The 25,678-nt window shown below is 43.6% G+C and overlaps 1 protein-coding gene across 1 annotated transcript in view; it reads left to right on the top strand.

Moving 5' to 3' along the window:
- CS (citrate synthase) overlaps positions 1–9,898 on the top strand; it is a 57,729-nt gene extending 47,831 nt beyond the window's left edge. Inside the window, exons 8-11 of the mRNA XM_073614004.1 lie at positions 151–280; positions 367–468; positions 544–753; positions 8,202–9,898. Of these exons, the coding sequence (XP_073470105.1) occupies positions 151–280; positions 367–468; positions 544–753; positions 8,202–8,372 (613 nt within the window). The 3' untranslated portion in view covers positions 8,373–9,898. The remainder of the gene's footprint in view (positions 1–150; positions 281–366; positions 469–543; positions 754–8,201) is intronic.
- Positions 9,899–25,678: the final 15,780 nt, after the last annotated feature.

The raw sequence follows: 25,678 nt of genomic DNA, 5'->3' as shown, positions 1-25,678 counted from the left end.
TAATTGTTTATGTATTGAGGTCTTGTGAATTGTCCTTATCGTGTTCAGCAAGCAATGTTTGTATTGTCTTTTCTTAAATATCTGTGCTGAATAGTCTTTCTTTCTTATGTGTTCTACTAATGCCTGACTTATGTGACCTTGTCCCTGCAGTGACCATGAAGGAGGAAATGTCAGTGCCCACACCAGCCATTTGGTGGGCAGTGCTCTGTCTGATCCTTACCTCTCCTTTTCTGCTGCCATGAATGGTCTAGCAGGTCCTCTGCATGGACTGGCCAATCAGGTATGGTCTGTGTTTCTCTGCAGTCTGCAATGATTTAAATTTTAGAGTATTTTTTTTCCCTATACCATGTCTGTGCTTCTTTTCAGGAGGTGCTGGTTTGGCTAACAGCCCTACAGAAGGACTTGGGTGGTGAGGTATCCGATGAGCAGCTGAAAGACTACATCTGGAACACCCTAAATTCTGGAAGAGTATGTACATTCTATGGCCATTCTTCTATAAAGTTTAAGCTGTTTCTGCTTCTTATCAGTTTGATTTTTTGCTAGGTGGTACCTGGATATGGTCATGCCGTGCTCCGAAAGACAGATCCCCGTTACATGTGTCAGAGAGAATTTGCTTTGAAACATCTTCCTAACGATCCAATGTTCAAATTAGTGGCTCAACTGTACAAGATTGTACCAGATGTGTTACTGGAGCAGGGCAAAGCCAAGAACCCCTGGCCCAATGTAGACGCTCATAGTGGAGTCCTTTTACAGGTAAGATTGAGATAAGTATGCTGTATTCTTATCGCGTTGCTTTCTATGCTCTTTTCTTATTCTCTGCATGAGCAACCTGGGCAAACACCATTGTAGATCATTCAGGTGAAAGAAGTGGTGGCCTTCTCCTTTTTTTTTTTTTTTTTTTTTATTTACACAATCATAAAGCTGATCTGCAGGCAAGCAACCAAATATGCAGTTGACATGCATAAGCTCTATCCTTCTGGCTTAGTTCAGTTTTATAATCCAGGTATTAGTGCCAACACATCAATCCTCACTCTGCTCTCCTTTTCTTAATGTGAATTGATATTGTTATGCAAAGCAATAGATCCCTGATATTACAGGAGATTTTTTTTTTTTTTTTTTTGCACGTCGTACAGATCTGACAGCGGGGATTTTACACACCTTTCCAGTGGCTATCGCCACCATGATTGTGTGTCAGATGGAAGCATTCGGGCGGCTGCAATGCTGCCCGATTGCTTCCACACATCCACGGTAACGCCGGCCCCAACCGCCCCCCTTGCCCATCTGTAGGCCTGGGACAGGCATTGCGGGTGCTGCCATGTAAGGAGGAATACGTCTGAATGTTTCCCCTTCCCTCCTTGTTGGTGACCCGGAAAGCGACATGTTTGACGTCCCTTCCAGGGCTGCCTCTCGATGTCCCGGCCAGCTTGGCCAGAAAAGAATGTGCAGTGGATATAAAAAGTCTACACTCTGCTGCTAAAATGTCAGGTTTCTGTAATGTAAAAAGATGGATAAATAATTTCAGAACTTTTTCTACCGTCACATGCATGCGATTTGACATGTCAAATTGCATGCCAAATTAACGGCAATGGCAGCATCCGAATCGGTGCGATGCCGCATTTGCGGCGCCGCACCGATTCCCAAAAGTAGTTTCTGTACTTTTGGTGATTTTGTGGTGTGATTTCCATTGACATTTGTGCAGAAAACCACACCGGTGTCTGTGAAATAGCCCCTGAAGTCGAGACTGACATGCAGGAATGAAATTGTGCAAGTTCAGCTGAACTCGCACAATTTCATACCCGAGGTCAGTGTGACCTATAAACTGCACAACTCAGTTGAGCAACAAACTGAAATCTTTTAGGTGGAAGGAAGTAAAAATAAACTGATATGGTTGCATAAGTGTGCACAACCTTAAACTAATACTTTGTTAAAGCCCCTTTTGATTTTATTACAGCACTTAGTCTTTTTGGCTATGAGTCTATCAGCATGGAACATCTTGACTTGCCAATATTTGCCCACTCTTCTTTCCAAAAACACTCCAAATCTGTCAGATCTCCTGTGCACAGCCCTCTTCAGATCAACCCACAGATTTTCAATTGGATTCAGGTCTGGGCCATTCCAAAACTTTAATCTTCTGGTGAAGCCATTCCTTTATTGAGTTGGATGTATGCTTTAGGTCCTTGTCATGCTGAAAGATGAAGTTCCTCTTCATTTTCAGCTTTCTAGCAGAAGCCTGAAGGGTTTGTGCCAATATTGACTGGTATTTGGAACTATTCATAATTACTTCTACCTTGACTAAGGCCTCTGTTCCAGCTGAAGGAAAACTGCCCCAAAACTTGCTTCTGCCTCCACCATGCTTCACTATGGGTATGATGTTCTTTTGGTGATGTGCAGTGTTTTTGCGCCAAACGTATCTTTTGGAATTCCGGCCAAAAAGTTCAACCTTGGTTTCATCAGACCAGAACACATTTTCCCACATGTTTTTGGGAGACTTAGATGTGTTTTTGCAAAATTTTAGCCGGGCTTGTTCTTCTCGTCATTTCATGGATTTTGGAGGGACGTCCAGTTCTTGGTAATGTCACTGTTGTGCCATATTTTCTCCACTTGATGACTGTCTTCACTGTGTTCCACGGTATATCTAATGGCTTGGAAGTTCTTTTGTACCCTTCTAACTGATACCTTTTAACATTGAGATCCCTCTGATGCTTTGTAAGCTCTCTGCGGACCATGGCTTTTGCTGTATAATGCGACTAAGAAAATGTCAGAAAAGACCTACTAGATTTGGGGTTAATCGGAGGCACTTTAAATGATGGCAGGTGTACTGGCACCTATTTAACATGAGTTTGAATGTGGTTCCCTCATTCTGAACACAGCTACAATCCCCAGTTATAATAGTGTGTGAACGCTTATGCAACCACATTTTTTTTTTTTTTTTTTTATTTCCCTCCTCCCTAAAAGATTTCAGTTTGTTTTTCAATTGAGTTGTACAGTTTATAGGTCACATTAAAGGTAGAAAAAGTTCTGAAATGTCTGTCCCACCCCAATTTTGAGTGGGTCCCCCCACATGTATGCACACGCCGAAGGCGCCTACGCTTGAAAACATTGATTTCGATATGCGTGTTACATATCGCCATACACCAGAGTGACCACAATAGTTCTAGCACCAGACCACCTCCATAACACTAAACTGATGACCTATAGGGAGCTTTTAAAGTGTCTATGGAAAATATAGGGTACCAAGGTTTATTGCCATTTAACAGGTGCACACAAATTTGAGGTTCAACATGTTGGGCACCTATTTTCTCAACCATTGGGTAATTTATTACGTTTGTGTGCCCTAAAGTAACTTTAATGTATTTTGTATGGAAATTTTAGGTTTCTTAGACCTTTGCGGTAATATCATCTGACATAATAAAATAGTGGTGTGACGGAAGGGCCCTTGGAACCCAGAATCCCTTGGAAAGGTTTGGAAACCCTTGTTTCAGCTCCCCATGCACCTCTTATCCTGGCACAGGGTGACTGAGAAAATATATCTTGGATTACTTAAAATGGGAGAGTAATATTTATCCACAATATCTCCCAGGATATATGTAAAGACTATTCTTGGTTTGTTTGATTCTGAACTCAACATGTTAGTTGAGAGAGCTGATCACATTGGCCTCTGTACAATGTAGGAGACGGGCCAACTCCTGCTGGAGCTCCTGCTATTGTGAGAAAGTGTCCTGTGTTTATACTTGTGATAATGTATACTCTACTGTGTGGAGCTCGATGACAACAAGTCTGACCTGTAGTGAAATCTTGATTAATCATAACAATGCTCAGGAGGGCACGGAGTCACATCGGCTGCTCTAACCACTTTAAGACCGGCCTCTTTTTTAGATGTGGTGTTTACAAGTTAAAAACAGTTTTTTTGCTAGAAAATTACTTAGAACCCCCAAACATTATACATTTTTTTTTTTTCTAACATCCTAGAGAATAAAATGGCGGTCGTTGCCATACTTTCTGTCACACCGTATTTGTGCATCGATCTTACAAGCGCACTTTTTTTTTTTTAAACCCTTTTTTGACTTAAAAAATAAGACAACAGTAAAGTTAACCCATTTTTTTTTTATATTGTGAAAGATAATGTTACGCCGAGTAAATTGATACCCATGTCAAGCTTCAAAATTGCGCCCGCTCATGGAATGGCGACAAACTTTTACCCTTAAAAATCTCCATAGGGGACATTTAAAAAATTCTACCGGTTGAATGTTTTGCGTTAGAGGAGGTCTAGGGCTAGAATTATTGCTCTCGCTCTACCGATTGCGGCGATACCTCACGTGTGGTTTGAACACCGTTTTCATATGTGGGCGCTGCTCACGTATGCGTTCGCTTCTGCACGTAAGCTCGGCGGGACGGGGCACGTTTTTTAAATTTTTTTTTTTCTTTTTCTTTTTCTTTTTATTTTTACACTGTTTAAAAAAAAAATTTCACTTTTATTCCTATTACAAGGAATGTAAACATCCCTTGTAATAGAAAAAAAGCATGACAGGACCTCTTAAATATAAGATCTGGGGTCAAAAAGACCTCAGATCTCATATTTACATTAAAATGCAATAAAAAAAAAAAAAAAAAACTTGTCATTTAAAAAAATAAACAAAATAAATTGGCCCTTTAAGAGCTATGGGCGGAAGTGACGTTTTGACGTCGCTTCCGCCCTGCAGTGTCATGGAGATGGGTGGGGGCTATCTTCCCCTCACTCGTCTCCATGTCAGCCCAGGGGACAGACGTGATCGCCGCTGCCGACGGCTCCGGTAAGCGGCGGAGGGCACCGGATCACGGAGGGAGAGGGGGGCCCTCTCCCGCCTCCGATAAAAGTGCTCTTGCGGTGAATGCACCAAAAAGACCACTTTTATCTTGTACCGGACCGCTGGCCTAACACGGGGATACCAGGGTTATGGTAGTTAGCTGCTGCCATAACGATATCCGTCCCCAAAGTAGGGACGTACATTGATGTGCGGCTGTCTGGAAGTGGTTAAGAGATTAGTTAATTAGCTCATGTTAATTAGGTTTCTGGTTACAGGTGTTTTGTTAGAGTAATATGAGCAGGAGGGGGGAAACCTCCTCTTCTACTGTATAAAAGACTTGTATTTTGGTTCTAATAAACAGTCCATGTTCAGCAACAAAACAAGTACTGTCTTGTGCTTGTGAGCGGTTGGAATATCTGATATCTATATTCAGACTGGGAGGAAGTGGTATATGACGAAAGCACTCAAGCCGGAGTGTGGGACATTTCGTTACAAATGGTTTGTTCCAATGGTTTTTATCTAGGGTTTCTACTTTCAGATAATATAATATTTGAGGAGTTTTATGTAATAGTCAGGGCTAAAATGATTTTTAAGCATGTGGGCAAAAATGGCTTTGGCAGAGAAAGGGTTAAAACAAGTTGTTATGCTCAGGTGTTGAAATTGCATCCTCCCAGTCCTGCTAATCAAGACAGTCGGATACTGTGAACCCGAAAGATGACTAGGCAAAGATGTTGGCAACAAGGGAGAGTGAGGCAAGAGAAGTAGGTGGATAAGGGCACTTTGCAAGAGAAGTCTGCCATAATGTGAAAATATCCTGAACACACCTGCACATTATAATAAAAGCTCCTGGGTGACTTGTAAGCCACCATCTCCCAGAATGCAGCCTACCTGATAGAACTCCTTACTCCCTGCTCCATTTTGATATGCTACCCTGCCTGATGCCGTGCAGCGTTTGAAAGGAAAACTTTCTGATAAGGCCGCCTTCTATGGCACACACACGCATTCATTCCTATGAATAAGCAATACTCCCCTGGAAAGCTGTAGGCTGCCATGAGTATGACTCCCTCATAAGAATGTGTGGGGCTGTAGTGTGCCTTGCATCATGACATTTTAAAGCCTAGGTTTAGTCATATTACTTACAAATGTAATGTATCCCTTGTGCTGATAGCTGCAGAATTCTGATTTCTCCCCCCATCCCTGCTGCTCTAATCTTATGATATAGCAAGGATTATTAGAACCAAGGTACCTGTCACCCATTCATAACTTTTTTAATCATAGAAGCAATACACTTGTTACTCTGTTCCCTCTCAGCACAGCATAGCTGGGCAAGACTGTTTCAGGAAAAGCTCTGCTTCCTTAAAGTGGAGGTCCACCCTAAAAAAAAATTACATAAAAATGCTCCTAAAAATCTGAAAAAATAAAAAAAATGAAGAAAAAAAACCCCAAAAAATGGCTGTTGCTGGGCAGATCGTCCTAATCTCCCACTTCCTACTCCAGTGATCTTCATTCTTCTCCTCCTCGCGTTGTCTTCTGGGGAATGGGGCGCGCTGTGTTCCGGGAACTGTGTGTACCAGAACACAGCCAGCCATTCACAAAGCGCCGCAGGAAACGGGCAGTGAAGCCGCAAAGCTCCACTGCCTGTTTCCCTTGGTTCAAATGGCGGTGCTGGGACCCCATCCGATGGACGGATCGGCCTCGGGCGGCCGACATCCTGGGCACCCTGGACAGGTAAGTGTGCTTATTAAGTCAGCAGCTACAGTGTTTGTAGCTGCTGACTTTTAAACTTCTTTTTTTTTTTTTTTTTTTAGCCTGACCTCCGCTTTAAAGCCAATTGTGTTTACCTTTCTTTGTCTCATGGCACAACGTTGCATTTGGTAGGGTTAGGCATAGGCACAGCGTGGCTCACTGACCATCTGCCACCTTAAATTAGGAGGGCACCAATAAATATACACGTAAAATCTACACATGACAAGAGTGCACAACAAATCTCACATGAATAATAGAACTAAAACAAACAACTGCATACATGAACATCATACAATGTAAATGCCCTAATGCCCGATGCGTTCCCGGTATGAAGTGTTCAGATACCTTCATCAGGGACTGAGGGTTCAAAAGGTTTTTTTTACATGTATATTGGTTCCAGTTTGATGGTTCCATGTAATAAGCAGGCACTGAGGATAAAGAGTCCGTAATAGTATTGCGTGGCTGTCAGACTGTGAAAAAATGGACCAACTCTTAGGTGCGTAATGTCTGCAATATCAACCCTGTGGGCTAAGCCAATGTGGTACCCATAGAGATATGGGGGACATCAAGTCACTGGAGCCTGGAATATTAGCTGAGTGACCAAGGGATAAATATCCAGATGTCCCTGGAGCGGTGTGTCTTGTACGTGTCACTGTCTGGTGTGTAACGTGCTGCAGCCCGATCGGTCATAATGTCGCAGTCACGACAAAAATTGCAGATCGCCACCATTACTAGTAAAAAAAATAATAAAAATGCTATAAATCTATCCCCTATTTTGTAGACACTATAACTTTTGCGCAAACCAATCACTATACGCTTATTGCGTTGTTTTTTTTTGTTTTTTTTTCTTTACCAAAAATATGTAGAAGAATACATATCGGCCTAAACTGAGAAAAAAATTTGCTTTTTTTAAAAAAAATAAAAACCGCAGAGGCGATCAAATACCACCAAATGAAAATGCTATATTTGTGGGGAAAAAAAGATGTCAATTTTGTTTGGGTGCAACGTCGCACGACGTGCAATTGGTTAAAGCGACACAGTGCCAAATTGCAAAAAATGGCCTGGTCATTCTGCAGCCCAATCTTCCGAGGCTGAAGTGGTTAATGTTATAATGTGCTAGTATGCATTATGGCATACTTGGCTTTAAACAGAAGCCCTCCAGTAGCATGCGGACAGGGCTTCCATCTTCCCCTGGTTTTCCTTCCGGGTTCGCGGGCTCCGACTATGAATAGCTGAGCCATGATGACATCGCTCCCACGGCACGGAGCTCTGAAGGAACAGTACAGGTATGCCATCCCTTCAGAGTGCATGTGCTGGTGACCTAACCGGCTGCATTCCTTGTGAATATCTCCTAAACAGTGCAAGTTTAGGAGATATTCACTGTACCTACAGGTAACAAATTAAATATTTTGTTTTTAATATCTTTGAACATTTGTGAAGTGTCCTGTTCAAAAGCTGCTGAAGCAAGTGGATTCACAGCAATAAGGAATCTGAAATGGAGGAGTCCATGTTAACTGCTCCCATGATAAATTAACTGTCAATCTAATTGTACAGCTGCTGTGTGTGTGTGTGTATATATATATTTATTTATAGTGTTCTGCTTTCAAGTACCTCTGTTACTTTTATAGCAAATGTTTCTTCTCTAAGCAAGCATTTTTTTCTTCCTTGCAGTATTATGGAATGAAGGAGATGAATTACTACACAGTCCTCTTCGGAGTGTCACGAGCTCTGGGTGTTCTATCTCAGCTCATCTGGAGCCGAGCGCTTGGATTTCCACTGGAGAGGCCCAAATCCATGAGCACAGATGGCCTCATGCAGCTTGTTAAGGCAAAGTCTGGTTAAAAGAATGGAAAAAGAGGGCTTCCCCCATTCTGGAGAAGAGCCAATCAAAAGACAGTACACCTTTTGTTTCTACAGACTGCTTTGCACCCTATTGTCTCCTGAGCGCTGACGAGAAAACACTTCTGGTTGTTTATGCTGAAACATGTCATCTTCTCAACACTCTGTATTTCCCTTCCCTGCTGGAGAGGCCTAACCTCATTCTCCATCAGGAAAGGGTACTTGTGCTGCCAGTAGGGATCAGACTAAGGATTTCAGCCACACTAGTTAACAGCATCCGCCCTTTTACTTATTTATAAACCAGGTACAGTTATGTACAGCCCACAGGATGACATACCACAATATGCAACTTTTATTTTTGTTTCAGAGTTCCCGCTAAACTGTGAAAAAGCAGAGACCAATGCAATTGGAATAGCATAGGGTCATTTCATTTAGAAGTCCTGTGACAACTAAAGTCGGCTCATCATCCCTTATCACTAAATTACATTTGTCACCACTTCCAACCACAGATGATACCTAATACTGATCTATACAAATGCATAGTCCATTGTAAAGCAACCCATTCAAGAGAAATCGTGTACATGGGAGAGGAATCATGCATTTGTCACTGACATCTTACTCCGGCTGGCTGCTTATCTGGGAAATTTTATTTTTTTTGTTATCGTTTTTATTATACAGAGGAATGTTCCTACCCGACTTCACTAAATGACCAGGAACTGTCCAGTAGCAACACTTGCTGAAAGTATGCGCAGCTTTTATTCCTGGTTTTTGTGTCCCTTGTAAAGCTTTTATTTCAGCTGTTTTTTTTTTTGTTTTTTTGTTTTTTTTTTTATGTATAGATTCTTGCCTTTTCCTCGAGTACCTGTCATGTCATCGAATGTGTGAACAGCATTTCTGTTTGTTTTGTATGTTGAGGTAAAGCCACTGTGACTGATTTGACAGTTTCGGATATGCGGTTTCTTAGCTTTTTTTTAAGTAGCTTTTTTTTTTTTTTTTTTTTTTTTTTTTTTCCTGCGCTTTGCTTCCTTGGCACAGTGGTTTGCTAACCCCAGTTTTTTTGGGGGCTGCGTAGAGCTACATAGTAAAATTGTACACTATTCTGAAATACTTGATGTAGATGTAAATCCACAGGAGTCCTATTTGGTTTTGCAGAAGTTGGGTGTAGTTGTCTTTTTAGGAATCAGGTTGCCATTTCACTTGGCATTAATTTAGAATGCAACTCATTCCTTCTGGGTAACTGACATCACAAGGAGCTGTCCCACACATGTAATAGTAGTCTGTTAAAGCCGTCTTCCTCGGCAGCACTGGTTTCATCCATAAGCAAACCGTACAAAAGAAAGGGAATTAATAAAACCTAGCTATAAAAAATACACTCCTCCACCACCCACTAACTGATTTTTATTTTATTTTTTTTTATACAGCCCCTGTCTGTGCAGACAAAGACTGCAGATTACAGACTGATGTTCAGATTCACAATAGACTTAAGGTTGTTCTGTATAAATGCAAAATAAATGTTTTTATTAACTACATCAAGTCAACGTGTGCAAATCATTACCTTTTTCTTGTAGACCATGAACCCATGGTATGGCATTTCTGTATCTAAAGAAAATTGCTAGATGCACTTCTCTTCAAGGGTAATTGAAAATTTCACTTGTAACTTCTCTGCATGCATAGTTGAGCCCCTTTCTTACCTTTCCTGGTTTTCAAGGACAAAGTCCTTTAATTGCAGACCTTAAAGGGGTTGTAAACCTTCGCTGCATTAAGCTGAAAAACCTCTGGTGCTCTGGTCTTTGGCCAGCCAAATGGTCCGGGGCTTAAGTGGTTAAATATGCATTTTGCTTTCTCTGACTGACTGTAAAAAAAATTTGCAGGGACGGTTAAACTAAAATTGTGAACTGGCTGCATTTTCCAGCAGTTTGTGATGTTACTTCACTAATTGAGTGCAATATAGAATTTGTAATTTTTTTTTTTTCCTCCTGAAAGTGAAGACCTTTAATCAAATGGGTATGTGGAGCAAATGCCTTCCTTGTGCTGGTCTGCAGAGATGCACATCTACACTGTGCTGTGTGCACTACAGGCAGGCTAAATATTTACAAAGCAGTCTTTAGATGGCTCCTAAAAAGGAAAGGCAGTGGTTAACAGGTTAAATTTGCAAAGTTGTCTGTCTAGATAAATTGAGAATAATGCTCTGATCACACTAGTGCAGTAATATGTGTGTTAGCACTCTGTATGCATTCTGTGCTATTTTAGTCAAATAGATGGCGATGGATGTGGACGCTGTCATTGCCTATGACGACACAGGTTTGCATTCTTGGTGTAGTTAAACTACCCTCGTGATTGAGTCCAGCCCCAGCTGTCAATCTTATTTAGAGAGGCTGCACTTTGCATACTGTATGACCTTTCATAGTGTGTGGTGCAATCCTGTGTGGGTGACAAAACTATGGGGTAAATATAGCAGGCAATAGGCTCAGTTCACACACCAGAATAAGGGTCCTTCTTTTCAAAAAGTGCTCTTTTCAGTTGACTCCAAGGAGCGAAACGCTAGGCATGTGGCTGAAATTACGAACGTTGTCCTAGAGTTTAAAGGATAAGTTCACCTTTTGGAACACGTTACACCCATTTTCATGGTGTAACCTGTTATGAATGAGCGGGCCCCTGCACCTCCCTGATCTGACAACTTCCCCCCTGGAGAAGATCTGGAGCACTTAGGTAGTTCATTCTCTCTTCCTGTCAGATTGTGTGTGCTTGCCAGTACGGGATGTATGGGCACACAGATATACTGGCAGATCTGCTGGAGACCTGCATGACACCAGCAATCTGCTGATAGCGGGTACAATGTTTTACAGGCTCCAAGAGAAGGGAAAAAAAATGCATGTTTTTTGCAGGTAAAAAGTTTTTTTTTTTTCTAAAAAGTGAACTTATCTTTTAAGCCAGGGGTAGGCAAACTTAAAGAGGTGGAGATCTACCTGAACAACATGGGAGAAGTCAGATTACCAAACCCAGTGTTGCCTTCTCACACTTGATTTAAACCTCTAAATGCTGTACCACCACCACACCAATGTGTGCATTACATGGCAATCAAGGGTTTAAATCGGGTGACCTATCGCCCCACACCACCAGTCAAACACACTCGGATCACTTTTCAGAGAAGCAGTGGTGCCTGTTGCACTTGTGAATGAGTCCTTGCATTCAGCAGCGGGGTGGTAAAACCCTGCCGTTGAGTTGTGGCTTTACAATCCCTGCCCCCATTTAGCTGCTGAGGCAGCAGCCAAAGGTGTACACCACATGCAGGAATTAAACACCCTGTTGCTTTGGGTGGGTGCTACCGTCTGCCAAAATACTTCTTAACTATGGGGTTTTGCCACCCCACAAACTACAAATGTAAATGAGCTCTTGTAAGGCTGCTTTCACACTGATGTGCTGTGGTTTACCTGCGCTGTGGGTGCAGTGCATCTGCAACTGTCCAGGGTTAGCTGCGCTTTGCCATAGTCTTCTATTATATCCTGCAGATGTGGTGCACTTTCAGAAAGTGCACCAAACCTGCAGGATAATAATAGGTCTATGGCTAAGCACAGGAAAGCTGCAGCAGGTACACTGCGCTGCACCCGTGGTGTGTGTAAACCGCAGCATATCAGTATGAAAGTAGCCTTCTACTATTATGCCCAGTGTAATGTGATACACATGGACCTGAAGATCTCTTCTTTCCTGCTGCTGACATCACTCTGGAGACCACTACCCGGGATAAGAAGTGAAGTATCACTCTGTATGGGACAGAAGCCAGAACTAAAGAGGAGGCATTGGCTTACGTGACTCTTGCTCCCTACTACAACTTTACAAGTAGTCCCTTTGCATTACACTCTGATGCTCTGGGATAGCGGGTCAGCAAGCCCAGACTGCGATCTACTGGTAGATGGTGATCTACATGTTGCTGACCCCTGTTTTAAGTGCTGTGAATTGAGCCGAATTTTAGGCATTGTCACCCACCCATGGATCACCAGGTTAATTGCTAGATTTAGCAGAGTACACTGGAAACATGGCACGGTTGGACAGATTTCAGAGTGAGGGGGAAAGGTGAGCATTCTATCTAGGTCTAAAAATTACCATATTTCTGTACCTCTGGGATCTTCATCTGCACATGGGCAAAAAAAAAAAAAATAGATCTGGTGCCAGGTTCTTGCCATCCCTCACAGTAAAGGAAACTACCACAAATGAGACACATTTCAAATGTCTTGAAGGCTTCTGCAAAAACTGGAGCAACTGTATGATAAAACCTGACTATGGACAATTTGTTTTTTCAGGCCCTTTAAGTGTTTGCTTGCAATACACTAATAACAAGTGGTCAGGGGTAGGTTTTATTCTGTAGCCGTGCTCCCAAAGGCCCCATCCTCGTGACTTGCTTATGCACTTTTTTGCCGTGTTTGTCACATGAGAGCAAACTACTCCCTAATTTTAATTGTGAGAATTTTCCCACAGCAGAAGATATTTAGGCAATGATTTGTCTCCCTCTGTCTGCTGAGAGTAGAAGAGCAGCATCCTGTTTTTTTTTTTTTTTTTTTTTTTGTGAAACTGAAATTTGATGGTATAAAGCCCAGTTGAAGTCAGACATTGATAAGCAGACTGATGTACTAACAACCGGGATGGGGGGGAGTGTGGCGAGCTGCACCCTACTAGATGATGAAAGGCTCTGCTGTCTATGACCAAGCAATAAATGGACTCCACAACTTGCCCCCCAAAGACCAAGTAAAAACATGGTGATGCAGCGATGCATGCCGTTTTCTAAATCTGTCTGGCGCCTATGCATTTTTTTTGTTTTTACTTACAATTTTTTGGATTGTCACTTTAAAAAGGTCTGTTGGAGTTGATGATATTGTATGTATTCTCACTGGCCACTCTGTTATGTACACCTGTTCAACTGCTTGGTAACACAAATTGCTAATCGGCGAATCACATGGCAGCAACTCAATGCATTTAGACCTTGTGACATGGTAAAGACTTGCTGAAGTTCAAACTGAGCGTAAGGGGATTTAAGTGACTTGGTGCCAGATGGGCTGGTCTGAGTATTTCAAAAACTGCTGATCTACTGGGATTTTCACACACAACCATCTCTAGAGTTTACAGAGAATGGCCCGAAAGAAAACATCCAGTAAGTGGCAGTTCTGTGGACAAAAATGCCTTGTTGATGTCAAAGGAGAAGGGGAAGACTGAGTTACTGTTGCCTTTCTGTCGTCTCAAACCAAATAACCACTTCTTACAACCAAGGTATGCAGAATACCATCTCTCAATCCACAACCCATCGAACCTTAAAGCAGATGGGCTTCAGCAGGTGCCACTCCTATCAGCTAAGGATAGTAAACTGAGTCTACAATTTACACAGGCTCACAAAATTAGACAATAGAAGATTGGAAAAACGTTGCCTGGTCTGATGCGTCTCAATTTCAGTTGCAACATTCAGATGGTAGGGTCAGAATTTGGTGTACACAACCAGAACACATGGATCCATCTTGCCTTGTATCAACGGTTCAGGCTGGTGGTGGTGTAATGGTGTGAGGAATATTTTTCTTGGCACACTTTGGGCACCTTTAAAACCAATTGAGCATTGTTTAAATGCCATGGCCTACCTGAGAATTGTTGCTGACCATGTCCATCCCTTTTTGACTACAGTGTACCCATCTTCTGATTGCTCCTTCCAGCAGGTTAATGCACCATGTCATAAAGCTTAGATCGGGGTTAGGCAACCTCGGCCCTCCAGCTGTGGAGAAACTACAAATCCCATCAGAGGAGACATAGCTGATATTTTGCTCAGCCCAGTGTTCTCTGCCTGTAGGAATCAAGCCTGTGATTGTTAGGGTCTTGAAATGTCTCATGGGACTTGTAGTTTCAAAACATCCGGAGGGGTGAGGTTGCCTACCCCTGGCTTAAATCATCTCACCGCTGGTTTTCTTGAACATGACAATGAGTTCACTATAATCCAATGGCCTCCACAGTCACCAGATCTCAATTCAATAGAGCAACTGTGTGATGCTATCATGTCAATATGAACCAAAATCTCTGAGGAATGTTTCCAACACCTTGTTGAATCTATGCCACAAAGAATTGAGCAGTTCTGAAGACAAAAGGAGGTCCAACCCAGTACTAGAAGTGCACCTAATAAAGTGGCCGGTGAGTGTATATGGATAGGAAACTGTCTACATGAATGAGTCCAGAGAGTAACGATTCTCTGGTCCACAGTTGAGTGGTGTGGCCCAAGGTTCTGTCTTGGGCCCAATGCTGTTCAATTTGTTTATTGATCTAGACTGGTTTGAATTAAGCATTCAATCTCAGTGTTTGTTGATTGCAAATTGTGCAAGGAAATAAATGCACAAGATGGAGCATCATTACAGGAAGAACTTGACAAAATAGGGGGTTAGGCAGCTACATGGCAGATAAAGTTCAATATTGGGAAATATGAAGTTGTGTACTTGGTGCCAAAAATACACATGCAAATTACACACTAGGAGGTGCTCTGGGAGAAGAGGTGATGGAAAAGGATCTAGGGTTGCTCGTAAATCAGACTTGGCAATAGCATACAAGGCCAAACTGTAGCTAACAAAGCTACCAAAATACTATCATGGCAAATTGCCTGGGCAGTCACATTTCCAAACTGCAAGATTGTGGGGGAAAAGGGGGGCTTTCCTCAACACAGTGTTCTGTGCTACGGCACATGCGCAAGATGAGGCCCATGGACTTTTGCACCCTATCGAGATTGCTTTGTACCACATTTTTAAGGAGGTAAGTACTAGAACAGTTTGTTTTATTTTATAGATTTTGTTAATGTAGTCAGGTTAAGACCAGGCTTTTTCTGACACTTCATTTACAAGTAAAAATCTGTTTTTTTTTGCTAGAAAATTACTTAGAAACCCCAAACATTATATACAGTGCTTTGAAAAAGTATTCATACCCCTTGAAATGTTCCACAGTTTGTCATGTTACAGCCAAAAAACTTAAATGTATTTGATTGGGATTTTATGTGATAGACCAGCACAAAGTGGCATATAATTATGAAGTAGAAGGAAAATGATAAATGGTTTTCAAATTTTTTTTACAAATATCTGAAAAGTGAGGCGTGCATTTATATTCAGCCCCCTTTACTCTGATACCTCTAACTAAAATCTAATGGAACCAATTGTCTTCCAAAGTCACCTAATACAGGGTGTGGCCTGGGCATGGCAGCATCTTCACAGGGCTCCCAGCCGGCGGCTCTCCTGCAGCCATACAGCGCTCTATTACTGCACATTACCTGCACCTGCCTGTCTCCTCAGACGTCTGGGGAGCCGACTGCCTTCCACCTGCTCCTGAGACCAGGCGGCCTCCACACCAGCAGCCGCCAAGATGGCGCCGGCCTGCCATGCCGCTACTGACACTGTGGAGGTCATCAGTTTGCCTGATCCTCCACGGACGGCGGTTGCCCACACAATGCTGCCCTTCTCCCCCCCCCCCCCAGTGCCCAGTGACCTCTCTTCCTGTCTCCCCAGATTGCTGGCAGCCTCCACAGACAGAGGATATTTTGCTCAGCCCAGTGTTCTCAGCTTCTCCTAAAGCTCCCATCCAGCGCTCTGTTTCAGCCCAGAAGCCATGGAGGGGCAGAGGCTGCTACCTACACATCAGACCACAGTGAGTACACTCTGTAGCCCACTTCAACCACAAGATCTCCCTCTCAATGCTTCCTCTGAACAAAGGCTGTGGGCTTTTTTGCAGCAGCTGCCCACAAGAGCTGATTTGGAATCCCTTGTGCAGAGAATGGAGACAGCCATGAAGGGTGAAATTCAAACTATCAGGCAGGATGTGTCTGTGCTGGACTGTTGTGTTACTGTGATAGCACAGGAACAGAGTGTAGTGTCCCAATCTGTGCAAACCTTACTGACCAAATCATACAACTGCACCTACTTCAGGATGACCTGGAGAATCGCATCTGCAGGCAGAACATTCGGTTGAGGGGGGTGTCCAAATCTATCCCAAGTTCAGAATTGCGTACAACAGTGATCAATGTTTTCAACCATTGCCTAGACCGTCCACCGGACTCTAAGATCATCATTGACCAGGTTCATAGAACTCTGGGCCCGCGATCTGATCCATCTGACAGACCCAGAGACGTCCTCTGCTATTTACACTCTTTTAACCTTAAAGTGGAGGTCCACCACAAAAAAAAAAAAAAAAAAAAATTGCATCAAAAAAATCCCTAAAAAAATGGAGGGGAAAAAATATTTTTTTTTTAACTTACCTGAAATGGCTGTTGCTAGGCAGTCTTCCTAATCTGCCTCTTCCTACTCTGCGGTGATGTTCAGTCTTCTCCTCCCCGTGTTGACTTCTGGGGAATGGGGCGCAGTGTGTTATGGGAACTGTGTGTGTCCCACAACACATCGCGTCCCATTCACAAAGTGATGCGCAACTCGCGCATGCGCAGTAGGAAACAGGCAGCGAAGCCGTAAGGCTCCGCTGCCTGTTTCCCTTAGGATGGCGCTGCCGGGAGCCGAGGGACGGGGTGGCCTCGGGCAGCCAACATCATGGGCACCCAGGACAGGTAAGTTAATTTTTATTTTTTTTTCCTCGGCCGGAACCCCGCTTTAAGGAGGATATTCTGCAGCGGGCCTAGTGGGTGGGAGTCCTGGAATTTGATGGTGCAGCTGACCACCTCCTACCAGATGTTTCCAGAAAGACTCTCTTATGGCGACGATCACTCAAACCTCTCCTAGGTGGCCTTGGCGAGAAAAGTCTTGCATACAAGTGGGTCACCCATTTCACCTCATAGTCCGCAAAGGCCCAGATACCTTCTCTTTGCGTCACCTCTCAGAGCTTCCAGACTTGTTTGCCTTTGCCAAAATGGATCCAATTGCAGTACCCAACTGGCTTGTGACTGTTTTCTCCAAAGACCCCAAGCGTCAGCCTCCTCCTGGTAGACCATAAATGGCTCGTTTATAGTCGCCATGGTCGTTGGGGCCCTTCGCAAGCTAGACTGGTGCGTAACCCCCGAATGAAGAGGTGGCCAGCTGATCTTTTATGTGCAGACTGACATCATACATTCAGCTCGTTTCCTTTTTTTTTTTCATGTTGAACTTACAGTCAAATTACCTTTACTGTTATTTCTGAGTGTCATGCCAGGAACACTGTGTGTTGGGCCTGCGAGATAGGGGTCCTCTGACTTGATCTTCAGTTTACCCTGGTTCACTGATGAGCGAAGGCCTCTCTTATGCTACAAATATTTGACACAATTGATAACGTGTCTCTTACGTTGTCTGACAGACTTCGTACTATGGGGGTTATTTACAAAAGGCAAATCCACTTTGCACTACAAGTGCAAAGTGCATTTGAAATTGCACTGGAAGTGCAGTTGCTGTAGATCCGTGGTGGACATGCAAGTAAAATAAAAAAACATTTTAGCTTGCACATGATCGGATGATAAAATCAGCAGAGTCTCCCCTCATTTCAGATCTACCCCTCAGATTTACAGCGACTGCACTTCCAAGTGCACTTTGCACTTGTAGTTTGCACTTGTAGTGCAAAGTGGATTTGCCTTTTGTAAATAACCCCCTATGTCTGTTATTTTCTATCTTTGAATAACACCTCCACATTGGTATACACTGAGCGTCCCGCTTGAGCCATGGTTACCAGATTATGCTCAGGAGCAGTGGTTCTTCCTAGGGTTGGGCTCAGCTGCCGTGTAGCCCAATAGTTGTGGCGTTTTGCTGATGTTCTCTGTCGATCTTGGAGTATTGGACCAATGGGGAGGAGGCGGTTGATTGTATGTATAACAGACCGCCAATATACTATCCACTACAAATACTTAACGTAGTTGCTAATTTGTTTATTATGTTGTTTGTCAGACTGCTTATTATATTTATTGTTGCTAATTTTATTATATATATATATATATATATATGTATGTATGTATGTATGTATGTATGTATGTGTGTGTGTGTGTGTGTGTGTGTGTGTGTGTGTGTGTGTGTGTGTGTATAGATAGATATATCTAGATTTTTTTTTTTTTTTTTTTTTTTTTTACTAATGCCTTCCCATTGACTTGGTATATAGGGGTATTGGGTTGATCAGTTTTTCAAGTCCCGCCTGGGTGCTGTGGTCCTGCCTCAAGGCGGGCTCGGCTGCCTCATGGTTTCGGTCCACTTCGGGCCTGGAACACTGGGCCAATGCTGATTTCAGTTATTGTCCTGTGGGTTTTCAGTTCATTGCTATTGAAATTACTTTGTGGTTTTGGTTTATTGGACCGTCTTCACCACTTTTTTTTTTTTTTTTCCGGGTGAAATTGGTGCCTTAAACGCATGAATACAATGGCTGCGGGGGCCCCAGTGGCCAGGGCCCAGAACTTAGCTGTGGGACTCTCTGGCCCTTTCCTGGTTCGGCTGCTGTAATATACTCCAAAATGAATGCAATGCCCAGACTTTTGTACTTATTGCAGGCACTGCCTTGTCAAAATAACCCAAACGTTTTTCAAGCCGTACGTTCAATAATTATCAGATTAATTTGGCGCAGTAAAAACCCACATCTCTGCAGAGCACCATTACTATGACCGAAGCTTAAAGGCGGTCTCAGGTTTCCAGATCCAGCCCCTATATTATACTGCGGCACATATGACCATGGTTGTGGACTGGTGCCAACTCAGTCATTTGAAACTGAGTATTGCTGGAACAGGAAGCTGCCCAGGCCCCACTCGTTGGTCTACCTTGGGCAGGGAAAACTTATGTCACCCACTTGACTACTCATCCACTGATTGGACCCATTCTTGTGGAACTGAATAGGTTCTTCTGTTTATCCTCAATAAAAAAAATTTCCATTCCCAATGATGCCACTTGTTGGTCATCCGGATTTTATACCTGGTCTCACTGACCCATCTTTTCTTTCGCAAGCCCCACAGGGACTCATGAGGGCCTCTTTGTTTCTAAGTTCCTCCGGTTGGTTAACTACGGAGAGCTTGCTCTCTGGTCAGGCTCCACTCTCACTAGATCACTGGAGGATTATTCAACTATCACATTTTCTCGGCTCACTGCCCAAACCAACCCTTTTTGCCCGAAAGCTCCACTCTTGAGGAACTTTGCCTCGGTGAGGGACCGATCCGGAGGTCCCCATCAACCTCTTACAAATCTCTGCTAGATCTTCAAGCCACGGAAGACCACCCATTCGTGGCAAAATGGGAGAGGGACTTGCAAGTCACCTTCACCAAACCCCCAAAATAACGCATACTGTTTTTCGCACAGAAATCTTCTCTATGTAGCAAATATCAAGAGACCACATATAAAATAGTGACACATTGGTATAGAACGCCCTCCGTTCTATTTCCTCTACAAACTGATCGTTGTTGGTGCTGTGGCCTACACACTCTTACATATTTTCTGGGATTGCCCTGTGCTCCAAACTTTTTGGCAACCGGTGCTTAAGCTCATACATAAATTCACAGATATCTCCTTACAAGATAACCCAGCCGCAGTCCTTCTCAAACATCTACTTAATGCTGCACGGGCCTGCATCCCACCTTTATGGAAGCAACAGTCCACGCCAACGGTGGCCCAATAGCTCGCATAAGTGAAGTACATTGAGCAAATGGAAGATCTGACCTATGCTTTGCGAGATAAGTCAGAAGAACATACGTCCAGATGGTTTTATTGGGATCTCTTTGGCTGCTCTGACGAATTCCCCCAACATACATGTTAGGATCCATCGTCTAGGATCCCTATTGCTTGTTTAGTGTTATCAATCTTGGCTCCCTGGGGGTAACACCCACATTTCCCCCCCCTTTTTTTTTTTCCTCCCCCCCCTCTCTCGTCTTTTTCTTCTTCACTTTCTTTCCCTTCTCCATCTCTTCTTTTCAACTAAAAAACAAAAAGTGATGGACGGAGAAGCATATATTTACTCTGTATTAGACTTCAGCTAGTGATGTGAGCCTGACTGAGTGATTCTCTTCACTCACATGCAATTGTCTTGTATGGTTGTGCATATTGCGCTCATCACCATTTATATGCAATGCAAAGTTGTCTTTATGTTTGTATCTTTAACCAGTTGCCAACCGCCGCACGCCGATGTACGTCGGCTCAATGGCATAAGGGCTTACCTGCATGTCCCTGCCTGCCTATCGGACCCCCCCCCCCCCCCCGATGCCTGCGGTGATGGGATTCTTGTAAGGAGCGATCCGAGGTGAGGGGGAGGCCACTGATTCATGGCCACCCCCTCACGATCGCTCCTGGCGAATGACAGGCTTCCTCTGCCTCTGTAGTGTAAACGGCGGCAGATGAAGTGATGTCATCTCTCCTCGTGTCGGTCTTTCCGTTCCGGCGCTGAGGAGAGAAGACCTCAAGTAAGTTCACCAAACACTACACATACAGTAGAACATGCAGGCACACTTTTCACTCCCCTGTACCCCCTGTCACAGTGACACCAATAGCAGTTTTTGTTGTTTTTTTTTTTTTTTTTTTTATTATTATTATTGCATTGGTGTCATTTGTGACAGTTATAAGTGGTAGGGCAGTTAGTGTTAGGCCCCTTTAGGTCTAGGGTACCCCCCCAACCCCCCCCAATAAAGTTTTAATCGCGTGATCACCCCTCGTCGCCAGCGTCACTAAGCAATTGTTTTTCTGATCGCTGTATTAGTGTCACAGGTGACGCTAGTTAGGGAGATAAGTATTTAGGTTTGCCGTCCAGCAATTTATAGCGTCAGGGACCCTCATATACTACCTAGTAAAGGTTTTAACCTCCTGATTGCCTCCTAGTTAACCCTTTCACCAGTGATCACTGTATAACTGTTACCGGTGACACTGGTTAGTTTATTCTTTATAGTGTCAGGGCACCCGCCGTTTTATTACCTAATAAATTATTACCTAATAAAGGTTTAACCCCCTAATCGCCCGGCGGTGATATAAGTTAAGCTTTAGGGTCAGATAAGGTCTGCGTCGCCCCAGGCAGCGTCAGGTTAGTACCAGTACCGCTAATACCCACGCACGCAGCATACACCTCCCTTAGTGGTATAGTATCTGAACGGATCAATATTTGATCCGATCAGATCTATACTAGCGTCCCCAGCAGTTTAGGGTTCAGTCAGCCCAGATACCTGCTAGCACTTGCGTTTTGCCCTTCCACCCAGCCCAGCCCACCCAAGTGCAGTATCGATCGATCACTGTCACTTACAAAACAATAAACACATAACTGCAGCGTTCGCAGAGTCAGGCCTGATCCCTGCAATCGCTAACAGTTTTTTGGTAGCGTTTTGATCCAGTCGCTAACAGTCGGGAGCTTTTTTGCCTGTGAGTCTCACTAGTGTACCACTAAATTTAGAGCCCAAAATGGCAAATCAAAGGTACACCAGTGAAGAGGCCTACACGTTTCTGAGCATGACAGATAGTGAAGAGGAAGTCACTGGTCTGTCAGATTCAGGCTCAGAATATGAACCTGTAGACAACAGCGGCTCTATGATAGATAGCTCTGACAACGCTGTGGTCCCTGCCAAGGTCAGGCGTACCAGACCCCAATCTTCTGCTGTTGAGGTGCAAGAACCGCAGGTCCCTCGTATGGAGCAGAGAAGTACTAGCGCCGCTATTCCTTCTGGTGAACTGGCAAGCACCAGCGGCCTAGTACACCCTGGTCGTACATCCAGCACTGCAGTACCACGTGGTGATGTGGCGAGTCCCATAAGTGCAGTTCAAGCCGGCGAGGTGGTAAGCACAAGTAGTGTCCCGTTGTCACCAAGAAGACGAACACAGGCCCGTCGTGCCCATAGTGCCCTTCCTGCTGCATTCGCCAATCCTAATTGGGAACCCACCACTTCTGCAGCACCCGTACTTCCCCCATTCATTGGCCAACCCGGCATTCATGTGGAAACAGTTGATTTTACGTCCCTTAATTTTTATTTGCTGTTTTTCCCCGAAAATCTCTAGATCTATTGTGGACCAAAGCAATTTGTACGATGGTCAACGCATGGCCAATATTCCCCAGTCCTCCCTTGCCAGAGATTGGTTTCCGAATTTAAGATCTTTCTGGGCCTTTCCCTCCTCATGGGCATAACCAAAAAGAGTGAGTTGCGGTCATATTGGTCCACTGACCCAATTCACCATATGCCCTTGTTCTCTGCTTCCATGACCAGGGCACGATACGAGCGATTTTGCGGTTCATGCACTTCAACAACAATGAACTCTGTCATCCTCGTGGAGACTCTGGATACGATCGGCTCTACAAAATTCGACTCCTCGTAAACCACTTCAACCAACGTTTTGCAGACTTGTTTACTCCCCATCAAGCTGTCTGCGTTGATGAGTCCCTGATTAAGTTTTCTGGCCGCTTGTCATTCAAACATTACCTTCCCAGCAAGCGTGCCAGATACGGGTCAAGATGTATAAGCTCTGTGACAGGGCTACAGGCTATACATGTAGTTTTATGGTTTACGAGGGAAGAGATAGCCACGTAGAGCCAACAAACTGCCCTGACTACGTAGGAAGCGCTGGCAAGATTGTGTGGGACTTGGTGTCACCCTTATTCGGAAAGGGGTACCACTTATATGTGGACAATTATTGCCACTTTTTAGTCACCTTTTTGATCATCAGATTGGAGCATGTGGCACTGTGCGACCTAATCGCCGGGGCTTTCCCCAGGGGCTTGTAGATTCCCGTCTTAGGCTGGGGGAGAGAGCCTGCTTGCAGTGTAATAACTTGCTCGCTATGAAGTGGAGCGATAAGAATGTTTTCGCTCTCACCTCCCTTCATGCAGACACGACTGTCCAAATTACTACGGCGACTGGTGTTGTGGAGAAACCCCTCTGTGTCCACGAATATAACCAAAATATGGGAGGGGTGGACCTCAACGACCAGTTGTTGGCGCCGTACCTAGTTGCCCGTAAGGCCAGACGCTGGTATAAAAAAGTGTCTGTATACTTATTTCAATTAGCTTTGCTGAACGCTCGTGCTATACAGAGCTTCAGGATGGATTGGATCCTTCCTTACATTCCAGGAAGAGATCGTCAAAGCTCTTCTGTTTCCAGATGGTGCTCCACCTCACCTTCCCAATCCAAATGCAGTAAGCCGGCTGCATGAGAGGCATTTTCCTTATGTCCTCCCGCGTACCCCTACCCAACGAGCCCCCCAAAGAAAATGTTGTGTCTGCAGAAATCGCGGATATAGGCGTGACGCCCGCTATTATTGTCCCTCCTGTCCTGACAATCCTGGTCTTTGCATTGGTGAATGTTTTGAGCGCTACCATACTCTAGTTGAGTTTTAGCGTAGGGTACAGCACTGCACAGACTAGACACACTTTCACAGGGTCTCCCAAGATGCCATTGCATTTTGAGAGACCGAAACCTCAAAACCGGTTACAGTTACAAAAGTTAGTTGTAAAAAAAAAAAAAAAATAGTAGTCATTTCTATTGTTCTCTCTCTCTCTATTCTCTCTCTTGTTCTGCTCTTTTTTACTATTCTATTCTGCAATGTTTTATTGTTATGTTTTATCATGTTTGCTTTTCAGGTATGTAATTTTTGTATACTTTACTGTTTACTGTGTTTTATTGTTAACCATTTTTTTGTTTTCAGGTACGCCATTCAGCTGCAGCACGGTTTTATTTATCTTGACAGCAACAACGTTTGCTCCCACGATACATAAAGCCGTGACTCCAGCGCTGTTGGAGGTAATTTCACCACCACAGTTAAAAAAAAAAAGAGCATATATGCCGAACCATGGGGGCAGCAGGGAGCGATTTGCTCCTACCTTTTGCGGGTGGATGCCCCCATGCTTCGGCATATATATATTTTAGGCACAGGTTGCGTTAAAAAATGTTTTGTTTTATACTATGTTTTTTTTGTATTTGCTTTGCAGGTATGGTATGTCTTACTGTTATACTGTAATGTTAATTTGTTTTATTGTTAACCATCATTTGCTTAGCAGGTACGCCATTCAGTTGCAGCGCGGATTTATTTATTTTGACAGCAACAACGTTTGCTCCCACGATACATAAAGCCGTTACTCCAGCGCTGTCGGAGGTGATTTCACCACCACAGTTTAAAAAAAAAAAAAAAAAAAAAAAAAAAAAAGCATATATGCAGAAGCATGGGGACAGCAGGGGTGGAAGAGCGATTTGTTCCTAACTTTTTGGGCGGATGCCCCCATGTTTCGGCATATATAAATGGTGCATGTAGGCCCATCATTAGAAGTGGGTGGATGAAGGGAGGTAATCTAATGGTGGTCATACCCACCGATCAATCTCTCTTTTTCGTTCAGCCCACAGGCTGTATGAAAAAAAAGATTACAATATATGCCCAACAAGGACCAGCAATATACTGGTATGTTGCTGGACTTTGGTTATACCAGAATGATGCCTGCAGGTTTAGGTATCATCTCGGTATCATTCTTTTCAGCCAGCGGTCAGCTTTCATGTAAAAGCAATCCTAGCGGCTAATTAGCCTCTAGACTGCTTTTACAAGCAGTGGGAGGGAATCCCCACACACACACACACACACACCGTCTTCCATGTTTTTCTCTGGCTCTCCTGTCCCAACAGGGAACCCGAGAATGCAGTCATTGATTCAGCCAGCTGACCATAGAGCTGATCAGAGACCAGAATGGCTCCAATCATCTCTTTGGCCTAAGAAACCGGAAGCTACGAGCATTTCATGACTTAGATTTCGCCTGATGTAAACAGCGCTGTTGGGAAATTGGGAAAGCATTTTATCACACCGATCTTGGTGTGGTCAGATGCTTTGAGGGCAGAGGAGAGATCTAGGGTCTAATAGACCCCAATTTTTTCAAAAAAAGAGTACCTGTCACTACCTATTGCTATCATAGGGGATATTTACATTCCTTGAGATAACAATAAAAATTATTAAAAAAAAAAAAAAATGAAAGGAACAGTTCAAAAATAAGATAAAAAAGCAAAAAATAATATAAAAATAAAATAATAAAAAAAGCACCCCTGTCCCCACCTGCTCTCGCGCAAAGGCGAACGCAAGTGTCGGTCTGGTGTCAAATGTAAACAGCAATTGCACCATGCATGTGAGGTATCACAGCGAAGGTCAGATCGAGGGAAGTAATTTTAGCAGTAGACCTCCTCTGTAAATCTAAAGTGGTAACCTGTAAAGGCTTTTAAAAATGTATGTATTTTGTCGCCACTGCACGTTTGTGCGCAATTTTAAAGCATGTCGTGTTTGGTATCCATGTACTCGGCCTAAGATCACCTTTTTGATTTCATCAAACATTTGGGCAATATAGTGTGTTTTAGTGCATTAAAATTAAAAAAAAAGTGTTTTTTACCCAAAAATTAGTTTGAAAAATCGCTGCGCAAATACTGTGTGGGA

This window comes from Aquarana catesbeiana, linkage group LG02, assembly GCF_042186555.1.
Source record: "Aquarana catesbeiana isolate 2022-GZ linkage group LG02, ASM4218655v1, whole genome shotgun sequence".
NCBI lineage: Eukaryota > Metazoa > Chordata > Amphibia > Anura > Ranidae > Aquarana > Aquarana catesbeiana.
This window is presented reverse-complemented; position numbering and strand designations above follow the sequence as displayed.